Raw genomic sequence first — 11,585 nt, forward strand, 5'->3', positions numbered from 1 at the left:
GAGGCTTTGACCACCGGCAGCAGCCTCAGGAGAGCCTCCTCTGAAGCAGAGTATTTCTTCAAGTCAAACACGTCCAGATCTTCTTCTGATGACAGTAAGATGAAGACCAGAGCTGACCACTGAGCAGGAGACAGATCATCTGTGGAGAGGCTTCCTGATGTTATGAACTGTTGGATTTCTTCCACCAGAGAACGATCGTTGAGTTCATTCAGACAGTGGAACAGGTTGATGCTTTTCTCTGCAGATGGATTCTCCCTGATCTTCTCTTTGATGTGACTGACTAGGTTCTGGTTTTCCTGTGAGTTACAGTCTTTCTGGGAGACAAGTCCTCGCAGCAGAGTCTGATTTTTATGGCATGACAGCCCCAGAAGGAAGCGGAGGAACAGGTCCAGATGACCATTTGGACTCTGTGAGGCTCTGTTCACAGCAGTCATGTAGAAATGTGTCTCAGAGTTAGTTTGTTTTTCTCCTAACAGGTTGACCCCAGAGGTGATGAAGGTCAGATGGACGTGAAGAGCAGCCAGAAACTCCTGAACACTCAGATGGACGAAGCAGAACACCTTGTCCTGGTACAGCCCTCTCTCCTCTTTAAAGATCTGGGTGAACACTCCAGAGTAAACTGAGGCGTCTCTGATATCGATGCCACTCTCTGTCAGGTCCGATTCATAGAAGATCAGGTTTCCTTTCTGCAGCTGCTCAAAGGCCAGTTTTCCTAAAGACTCGATCACCTTCCTGGTCTCTGGACTCCACTGTGAATCTGTCTCTGCTCCTCCGTAGTACTTGACCTGCTTCACTTTGGTTTGAACCACCAGGAAGTGGATGTACATCTCCGTCAGGGTCTTGGGCAGCTCTGGTCCATCTTTGGTTTTCAACACGTCCTCCAGAACCGTAGCACTGATCCAGCAGAAGACCGGGATGTGGCACATGATGTGGAGGCTCCGTGATGTCTTGATGTGGGAGACGATCTTGTTTGCCTGCTTCTTATCTCTGAACCTTTTGCTGAAGTACTCCTCCTTCTGTGGATCTGTAAACCCTCTGACCTCTGTCACCATGTCAACACACTCAGCAGGGATCTGATTGGCTGCTGCAGGTCTTGTGGTTATCCAGAGGCGAGCAGAAGGAAGCAGCTTTCCCTTGATGAGGTTCGTCAGCAGAACATCCACTGAGGTGGACTCTGTGACGTCAGTCAGGATCTGGTTCCTGTGGAAGTCCAGAGGAAGTCGACACTCATCCAGACCATCAAAGATGAACAGAACCTGGAACTCATCAAACCTGCAGGTTCCTTTGGTTTCAGTGAAGAAGTGATGAAGAAGTCCCACCAAGCTGAACTTTTTCTCTTTCAGCACATTCAGCTCTCTGAAGGTAAACGGGAACAGGAAGTGGATGTCCTGGTTGCTTCTGTCTTCAGCCCAGTCCAGAGTGAACTTCTGAGTTAGGACTGTTTTCCCGATGCCAGCTACTCCCTTTGTCATCACTGTTCTGATTGGTCCATGTCTTCCAGGTGGAGCTTTAAAGATGTCTTCTTGTCTGATGGTTGTTTCTGGTCTGTATGGTTTCCTGGATGCTGTTTCAATCTGTCTGACCTCATGTTCATCATTGACCTCTCCAGTTCCTCCCTCTGTGATGAAGAGCTCTGTGTAGATCTCATTCAGGAGAGTTGGGTTTCCTGCTGTAGAGATCCCCTCAAACACACACTGGAAGCTCTGTTTCAGCATCAGCTTGTGTTTTTGTTGGTGCTCTGTTGATGCACTTCCTGAGTCAATAAACCAGAAACATGTTAAGAAGCTTTTTATATGTTTTTGCAATCTACTTTGTGCTTTTTTAGCAATTTATATCAAAACATTCAGCTCGTTCAGGAGATAGATGCTGTGACTTTTGTTTTTTGTAACTTTTATACTTTTTAAAATGTTTTTTTAAAACATTTCTCTGAATATTTGCCCCATAGAAACACTGAGATCTCTTCCATTCCTGCAGAAACATTATTCTCTTTCAAATCTGCTTCAGCTGTTTTTGTCTTCTTTAGCACCTTTTAGCTTCTAGCTAGCCTTTTGTGACTTTTAATTTGACCTAACCTGTAGCTACTTTTAGATTTTAGTTTGACTTTTCCTACATTAAGTATTGAGTTAGTCTTTTTGCTACTTTTAGCTTTTAGCTGATGTTTTGCTGCTTTAGCTTTGAGCTATCCTTTTGCTACCTTTAGCAAGCTTTTGGGGTAATTTTAATGTTTAGCTGATTTGTTGTTGCTTTCAGTTAGATTTTCTACTTTTCTGTTTCATTTAACTTTTAACTGAGGTGAACATAACTAGTAACTAACTAGTTAACTAGCATTTTACAGCTTCTAGGTTTTAGCTAGATTTTTGCTGTTTTAGCCTAGCATGTTGCTACTTTTAGCTGCTTTGAGCTCAGTAATTGTCGGCTGTCCTGCAGCTTAAAGACGGATCTTCTTACTGCTCTCCAAACGCTCGGCCAGCTTCTCCTGGCTCATTTCCCTCAGGAAGAACGCCGCGATCTTCATCAGGGAGTCTCTGCTGCTTCTGCTCTGCTCTTCCTCCTCACCATCCCGCTCCTCCTCATCCTCCCTCTGATTTCCTGAACAGTCTGGGTCGTTTGAACCTAAAACTTTCTGGATCTTCTTGAGCTCATTCCTCACAAACCTGATCATGTTTTCCTCCAGCAGCTGGAACAGAAGAGTCATCTGTTTGAATCCAGGTTTATTTAGATGCACAAACAACTTCTCTGATTTTACCAGTTTTTACTACAGAGGAAGGATTTCCTTTAAGGTAAATCAGTGTTCATAATATAGAAGAAACATTCTTTTTGTTCTCACCATGAAAATGGAGTCCAGATCTGTTAGACTGGCCCGACCCTCGAGAACCTTGGAGTCGTGTTGAACAAAGCTGTAAAAACAGCAAACTTCAGTTTGTTAAACGGGCTGCGTTCCGTCAAAATAAAAGCTGATTTAAACACAATAAACTCTAATACCTGTGTGATAGTTTTACCAGTTTCTTACCCGTCAGGAGCAGCTCGGTCTCCATGTCTGAACTCAACGAGACGACCCAAAGACTGGTTACTGATCACCGACGCGGCGCCGAGCTCAGGGTCGTCCGGTTTCTGATGGATCCTGATAGAAACAAACCCAACTTCACTGATCACTTCTGAGGGATTTATGCTTGAATTATTCATCTCATAAAATCTCTGGAGCTTCAGGAAGTCTGGAGAACTGCTGATCCGGATCTCAGGGAAGGCTGACCGCTGGGATGAGGACTGGATCAGGACTTTTGCACAGTAACATATGAGTTAAAATAAAAATGACGATGTAGGTCCAGAAACGTGGAAGGGCAGAGTCTCCGGCTGGAAAAGAATCACTAAATTTTCACAAAAATAACTTGATACTGATTAAAACTTCTTTCAGGCAGATTACAATAAATCCTGGTTCTGATGGATAAAATCTGTTCGACCTTTCTGTGACGGAGGAATATATTTATTTATTTATCTGCATCTTATTTAAGCTTTTTGTTTTAAACATTTGTTCTAACTTCTCTGTTCTGTTTTCAGGTTTTGTCTGAAAGGCTAAAACTTTATGAAACTGTGTTTTTCTGCATCAGCTGATCCTGTTAACGTCCCAACAGACCAAATATTTTTACTAAATATGAGTCAGCATCCGCATGACTGTTTCTGTCTCAGTTCCTTAAAAACATCCAGCTGCATCAGGAAACGTGTGCTCGAACTTTTAATATTTGTAACTTTTATACTTTTTGAATTATTTTACTCAAATATCTCTTCAGCTCCTTCAAACACTTTGTTCTCTGAAATCAGCTGCCGGCTCCGTTTCTGTCTTCTTTTAGCTACAGTTTGGCTAATTTTAACTTTTAGCCATGTTTTTGCTGCTTTTAGCTTGTTTTTAGTTAATAAGTTATTTTCTGTTTGCTTTGAGACATAAAAACACAAAACATAAAGAAATAAAAACTTACTCTGTTTGAGGAGGAGGGCAGGTAAAAACGATCGGAGGTTCCATGGATGAAAAACTCATCGCAGACACACAGCTGGGTCCAGAACCTGACCCAGACCCAGACCCAGATCCAGACCCAGACCCAGACCCAGACCCAGATCCAGACCCAGATCCAGCTCTGGGTCTGGATTCAGCTCCATCCAACTGTTGTTCCTGCAGTTTCGTCCTTGAAAACAACCCGGGTGTGTGAGTGTCGGTGGTTTGATGATGTCGGGACAGAACACACAGATCTTCAGCCCACCTCTGAACTTTGTTCTGGTTCTGATGATCCAAACACGGACCGGTTTCAGGAGGAGAGCCTCCTTCATGTCTGCCTTCACACCTTCACACAAACACAACATGAATCATCTCAGAGGAGAAACTGACGCTTACAACAACTTTAAACTCAAAATTACCTGTTTTTTTTTTTCTAAAATGTTAATTTGATATGTTTACACTTTACACAACAAGCCGTCTTTTACTGAATCAGTAATCCACAATAATAACTGTTTAAAATAAATTCTTTCTCATTTTGATCATTTTTCCCAATAACTCCAAATATCCACCATAAGTTCAAAGGTTAAATGTCTGATTTTATGTCATTTATTACTGAAAATGTTTGGATCAGAGTTACTAAGAGAATTTACAGGTGAAAATTCATTATTACCCTGAGGTTCATTGGTCTGTTTTATTTCTCTGATTGTTTCTGACTGAAGTCTTGTGCAGAGAATAAATCCCGGATCAGACAGCTACAGTTAGAAACACTCAGTCAGATTAAAGTGTTAAACTAACAAAGATACCAGAATAAGAGTTAATTCTTATTAATGCAGACAGAACTGAAACTCTGCAGTCTGACAGCAAACTGAACCAAACAACAAAGATTTTAATCCAGAATCGGGTTTTAAATCAGAACTTACAGTTTGTCCATCAGGGTCCTGAGGAGCTGCGAGCGCGCGCCTCTTCTGCGCTTCGGAGAAGTCACGTGACACAAACACAGAAAAGTTCCCGAACTTGGATCAGTTCCTGTTTTTTTTTTTTTTTTGTTTTGTTTTTTTTGTGGTTTCCTGGAGGCCACGCAGAGTTCAGGGCTCTTTCCTGACAGCAGGCAGACAGGTGAGACCTCCCCGGCTCACGTGCTGGACGGCTGGTGACGTCACACCGAGGAGGACCAGCAGGTGAGTCGGGGTTCAGGTGTTTTAGGCTGAAATCCTGCTTGAACCCTTAAACGGGTCTTTTTCTCCCCCGGTGACAGTTTTAGACTTTTTCTGTCTGAATTAAAAGTTTCATGGATTCATTCTTCACCTGAACTCCAACTACAGGTGAGTTTAATCCCGTTTCCGGCTGTTTATAAACTAAACTTTTAACTCTCAGATAGCATGTTTTCAATTTACTGCCACCTGTATTCATAAATCATTAGTTGTGTGTTTTCATGAAACTCTCAGAAATGAAGCTTTAGATTTATTCTCCAGCTGATTAACATGTGGAGTCAGTCTGATTCAAGATGGCCGCCACAGCTAACCGACCTCTGCCAGTTTACTGAGGATTACTGTGATCTAAGCTGTCCTGGTTTTAGGTTTTAACTGTTGTTAAAGTTTAGTCTGGGTTTAGTTTTCAGTTCTGCTTGTTTTAACTTCAGCTCAGAGTTAACTCAACAAATTCAGATTTCTCATTATTATTATTATTATTATTATTATTATTATTATTTATGTGCAGCTTGCAGTTGACGTTTGAGAGAAACTTTAAACCAAATAATAATTTGATAACTGCTTTAGTTTTAGATTTGATGAGACTTTCGTGGAACTGAGAATAAACATCTGTCCACATCTGGCAGCTGAACAGATTCAGTTGAGGGAAGTTTTTATATTTTACTGAATATTTTATGTCACTTCCTGATAGAACTCATTTTAAAGTGAATCATCTCCGGAGTTTTATTTGTTTCTGATGAAACTGAAAATGTTTCTAAAAGGAAGTCAGTTTGGATGTTTGGACTCTGACTCTTCACGTCTTTGTCTTTTTTATTTCCTGGAGGAAAACTGGTCGGTCGAGAGGCGGAGCGTTTCCTTTTTTTTTTTGTTTTAGCTTCATTCGTCAGAAAAAGTGAAGCAGCTTCACGACGAAACCTAAAACTGAAGCTACTTCAGGTCTTTTATTGTCCATAAAATCAACTTTAACTTTATTCAGAAGCTTCTCAAACACAAAATACAAACAGGATTGAAAAGTAAGAGCAAAGTTTTATTATTTAACATGAATAAAAACACAGCTGTAAAAGTTACAAAGGTTGGAAAAAATCCAAAACACAACAAATAATTCATCATCTGCAGCAAGAAAAGAAAGAAACAAAACTTTTAAACTCCGTTCAGGTCAAATAATCACAGAAAGAAACTCATACTGGTGGAAAAATAACCATAAAAACAAGAGAAAAACACAAATACTACCTTAATATTCTGATTATTTATAAATCACCAAAAAGTTTTACAAGTAAACAGGAAAAAATAAAATAAATACAGTAAAATTTCACATAAAAACCAACAAATACAAGAAAATAAACCGAAACAAGGAAAAAATCCAGCAGCTGAACTTTATTCTGATAATTCACACAAATAGTTTCTGAATGTTTGTCCTGGTTTAAATAAATTTCTTTGTTTTCTGGTAACATGAGTGAAAATCAACTTTTAACTGATCAACAGACAAAAAACTAACATATAAAACTTATTTTAGTTATTTAAACTTCCTGCAGAATCATTTTATCTACAGTTCTGTTTTTTAATTAAATTAAAACTGTCTGGAGGAGATGTTTTAATTGTTACTCTGAATCTAAAAGCTCAAAACAATCAAAGTTTGTAGTTTTTTTCCTTCACGTTTTACTACATTAAAGGTACTTTTACTTATTTTTAGTGAGTACTGACAGGATTTCTAAGCTGCAGTCGGTGAGAAGAATAAAAACATTCAGTTTGATCGGAGCCCACCTGACGTCCCGCTGCGCCTGAAGGTCTCCAGGTGTTCTCCAGGTGTTCTCCAGCTGTTCTCCAGGTGTTCTCCAGGTGTCAGCTCCTTCACCCGGATCAAGTGGTCCTAAACATTTCACAAACGACCTGACTGCTGTTGAACTGTCTAGAACCACTGGACCAGAGGGGATCTGCAGGCTCGGGGCGCCCGGTTCTGCTGTGGCGCTCCTGCTTGCCGTCCTCCTGGCTTTATACCCGAAGGAGGAATGAAGCTGCGACCGGTCGGGCCGGGCGGAGGGAAGGGTTACCTGTCCGGCCAGGCGGGTGATGACACACCTGAGCTGCGGCTCACCTGCTCCACCTGCTCGTCCACCTGCTGACTCCGGTCTTACAGGCCCGGTTTCATTCAGCTTCGGTTTCAACCTGAGGAGTTTTAATTCCAACAACACAGAGTTTGATTTCCCCAACAACCTGAAACCAGGCGTTAAACCCAGAAACGCCAAAACCTTTTCAGAGGATTGTTTTTAACTCTGAACTTCTAAAATGTCTCCTGAACTCAGGATGTTAAATCAGATAAATCACAGATATCCACTCTTTGTTGTTGTTGTTGATGAGAACAAAAAGGTTTCTAGTGAGTAAAAGGATCAGTATATGCTGCACATCTGCTGAGTCTGATAATCTTTTACCCAAAGGTGAAACTGTTGTCTCATTCTCAGAGTTTCATTAGAATCCATCCATTAGTTCAGGAGATATTTTGCTAACAGACAGTCTGGGTTTCCAGTGTTTGAAGTAGAAATATCACAGTTTGCAGCTCTCAGAGGACGTGTTGTTGGTGACGATATCTGTAAAGATGACCAAGCTGTAGCCATTGTGTTTGGTGAGAATAATTAGCTGTGGCGGCCATCTTGAACTGAGTTGTAGATTTTAATCCAATGATCTGAGACTAAATATGAGACGGGATGTTTCATTCTGACAGGAAGGTTTCAACAATTTATTTGAGATTTTTGTTCATTTTATTTATATTTCCTGAAAGATTGAGACAACCGGAACCGGACAGAACCGGATGGAACCGGACAGAACCGGACAGAACCAGACGGAACCGGACGGAACCGAACGGAACGTTTAAAACTGATTAAATATTTAACTCCCAGCTGATGAGGTCAAAGGTCACTGCAGAGCATCTGACTGTCTGAACCGAAGTTAAACCTGTTCCGAACCCTCCTGAGGGGGTCGTTTGGGCCCTGCGGGGATCAGCGGAGATCAGGTTCATCACATTCAGATCTGATGCAACATTTGGACTTTTCGTGCCACGTCTCCATTTTTAAAAGGCACTAAAAATCTCATCTCGAAGCTGTGATAAACATGTCCAGGAATGTTCAGAGCAGGTTGTTGTTGGACCACATTCCTTCTGAGGAACTCAGGCTCACCTGCTGATTGTCAGCTGCCTCACGCAGGTGAGCCACACCTGCTCTCTGCCACTCGGAGCAAGAATTAAACAGGTTAAAAGTTTTATTTGTGTATTTTAACTGTCTGTACGGACTCTTCTCCAGGCTGACAGAAGCCGGCCTCCTTCGTGTCGCAGCTCAGCAGCATCTGATAAACACAGAAACCGGTCGAACAGAGAGAAACTCGACAGGAACGAAGAGGACAAACGTCATTCTGCAGCAGGGTGTGAGTCTGACTCACAGAGAGCCGAGACACAACCTGACAAACACAAAGCACCACAGCGGGGAACCGGAACAATCCACGATGACGTTGGAGACAAAAACCGGAGAAACGAGCAGAAAAACTCATATCGACAAGTTTCTGAGCTGCAAGAATCCAAGAGTCAAATAAAACTGACTTGAAATAATAAAAATAGGAGGAATTTACCAGCAGCTGATCACAGAACTGCCTCAGAAACCTTCCTGAAAGAATGCATATCGCCCGCCACCGGTCATGAGTTTCAATCCAAAATGGCCGCCACAGCCGCATGATGAGAGGCGTGATGATGCTTGGAGCATGTATTCATTCATAATCATTTTATTTTATATAAATAGATAAATAGATGTTGACATAACCTTGCAGCTGAAATCACCATATGTCGTTTATTAATAGAAAATAAAAAACTTAAACAGTGACATGTAGCCACCAGGAAATGCTGAGAAGTTCTCAGGTTTTCATAAACAAGTTTTGCATAAATCTTAGAAACTAGCTCTGCCCCTTCATGTCAGACTGTTGGTGTTTTTAAATCACATTTATATTCACTGGCTTTAATACACTCTGAGAATTGTAATGATAATTTATTTTTGTATAATGTTTGTATTGAATGTTTATGTGTGCAGCACTTTGGTCAACAGCAGTTGTTTTTAAATGTACGATATAAATAAATTAGATTTAATTTTATTTGATTTATAATCTTTGTGTTTAAAACGCATCAACACCAGAAACTTGAAGGCAACTGTACATAAACTTCTCCTGAAGAGAGGTGGAAATGGTTTTAAAAAAATACAGAACATTTTTAACATTTACACTCTTTTGTTAAACAAACCTGATGTGCAAATAAAGAAAACTTTGTGGAAAATCCATCTTAAAAAATGGTTTAACCCAGTAATCAGATTTTCTGCATCAAACAGGTTCATCTTTTCAGACTCTTGAGTCAGGAATCCTTCAGTTTAATGGCCTGCAACGCCCTCTGCTGATTGTGTTGAGTCACTACATTGTAAGCTGTCTTGGGGGGGGCGGATAAATGAATGCGCGGGCCCGGCCATCAAATGTAAAATGTTGAATGAACTGTTAGAAGACAAGTTTATTATCCACACAAGAATTTATTTGATTTACAGCCTTCAGAGCCACAAACAGGAGACAGAAAATAAATAAAGTCTGTTCACACTTGAATGTTGGGGTACATGTCTGATAACAGCAGGCAGGAATGTACACAGACAGAACACCTGCCCTTTTCCCTCTGAACCAAAAAAAAGTGCCCCAATGATGATTTTTTTATTTATTTAATGGTGTAGCTTTAGTGTGTGGCCCAAGGTAGCATTTCTGGATTTAAAAACTTTTATTACCAGTGCCGCTCACTTTTCAACAGCAGAGCTCACCACCTCTCAGTTCTCAATCTCTGTGAGCCAAACATCTTTCAGTTCATCCTGAGCTGATGCTGAACGAAACAGCTCAACTTCAGGAATATACTGTTTGGTCTGTTTGAGCAGAATTACATCAAAGACTAAACCTAAAAATGGGATGTTTCTGTTTTCCTTCCACTCAGATGGAAACAAACCTTTGACGATGCATCTGTTCAGGATGTGACAGATGGGATCAGAGATGAAGTCGGCTGCAAGTCTGAGAAGTTTAGTATCAGTTTGATTTAATCCAATAATCCCAGGTTTACAGAGAGATAACAACAGACTCTTAACTGTTTCAGGGTTAACTTCCTGAAAACTGAAAAAACGTGATCCATCTTCCAAGTTACCCTGAGCCTCAAAACTATCAAAGACAGATTTTATATTTTCAGCCTGTTTCTGAAATTGTTCCAAATATTCCTGAAATTCTGCCTCTTTGGTTAATTCCTCATCATGTTTTACATTAATCACATGAGAAGGCAAACTGTGCCCCAGAAACTCTTCAAATATCCTAAATATTTTGTCAGGACTGTTTCCTGTTTCCTCAAGTTGTTGTCTAGAATCATCAGTCTGTTTTTCTTTGCTCAGTTTAGAAACTTTATCTTTTAACTCTTTGTATTTCTCAGTGTCTTTGTTACTTTTTGCCTTGTCTCTTTTAGTTATTAAAGATTCCAGTTCCTCATCTATCATCACTGAATCATAAATACCTTTGGTCTTTATTGGGGCGTGTTTGTTTACTATTTTCATAAATCTCTCATTAAACTTGTCCAGTGCTTCCTGAGGACCAGTTTTATTTCTTACATCGGTCCACTGAGCCTCCCTCACATCTCTGATGTATCTTTCAGGAACTAACTCCTCACATGACCTAAAATTTGTTATCATTTCAGGTACATTTTTCTTAACTCTGACAGTAATGAGATTATGATCACTACAACCTGTTACAGTGGATATTTGTTCAAGAAGTGACTCTGGAATATTTGTGTAGATGTGATCGATGCATTTTGATGAAGTTTTTGTCTGTTTGGTCGGTAAGTCTATAATCTGGGTCCAACGACACTTAGAGACCACAGATTCAAGTTTTTCCTTTTCTGATAAATCAGATTTATCTTTCTCCTCAAAAGGTTTTGCGAACCAGTTAAAGTTAAAATCCCCCAGCAGAAAAACATCAACATCTCTGTCTTTCTCTGACACCTGTTCCATCATCTCACAGATTTGGTCTAAATACTCTGTGTTACCTAGAGTTTTTGGAGGTGTGTAACAATTTCTTGGAGGTCTGTAACAACATCCCACTAAAACTTTTTTGTTTTTGCTGTCAGGCAGCTTCATCTCAACCCAAATGATCTCAACTTCAAACTGCATCAAGTCACGTCTTCGTTTAGGTTGAAGGTGTTGTTGAATATAAAGAGCGACGCCACCTCCACCACCGTTTCTGTCCATCTTGTACATCCTGTAACCTGGTATATTTAGTTTACTGTCTTGAACTGTGGGGTCTAACTTTGTTTCACAGAGAGCCAGCACGTGGATTTTATGATGTGCGATTATGTGTCG

General features: G+C 40.5%; 1 protein-coding gene and 1 long non-coding RNA gene across 2 annotated transcripts in view; one reads left to right on the plus strand and one right to left on the minus strand.

Annotated features, from left to right (window-relative positions):
- Positions 1–4,924, minus strand: part of LOC108228582 (protein NLRC3-like) — an 8,819-nt gene extending 3,895 nt beyond the window's left edge. The window contains exons 1-6 of the mRNA XM_025003282.2: positions 4,906–4,924; positions 3,972–4,331; positions 3,011–3,121; positions 2,828–2,897; positions 2,449–2,677; positions 6–1,753 (exon numbers count right to left, since the gene is read on the minus strand). Of these exons, the coding sequence (XP_024859050.2) occupies positions 6–1,753; positions 2,449–2,677; positions 2,828–2,897; positions 3,011–3,121; positions 3,972–4,331; positions 4,906–4,916 (2,529 nt within the window). The 5' untranslated portion in view covers positions 4,917–4,924. The remainder of the gene's footprint in view (positions 1–5; positions 1,754–2,448; positions 2,678–2,827; positions 2,898–3,010; positions 3,122–3,971; positions 4,332–4,905) is intronic.
- A 264-nt stretch (positions 4,925–5,188) lies between these two features.
- LOC112450045 lies at positions 5,189–9,406 on the plus strand. Its single transcript, XR_003038606.2, has 3 exons — positions 5,189–5,307; positions 7,967–8,387; positions 8,484–9,406. It is a non-coding gene; the product is annotated as an uncharacterized LOC112450045 (long non-coding RNA).
- Positions 9,407–11,585: the final 2,179 nt, after the last annotated feature.

This window comes from Kryptolebias marmoratus, linkage group LG19 (genome assembly GCF_001649575.2).
Source record: "Kryptolebias marmoratus isolate JLee-2015 linkage group LG19, ASM164957v2, whole genome shotgun sequence".
In the NCBI taxonomy this organism is placed as follows: Eukaryota; Metazoa; Chordata; class Actinopteri; order Cyprinodontiformes; family Rivulidae; genus Kryptolebias; species Kryptolebias marmoratus.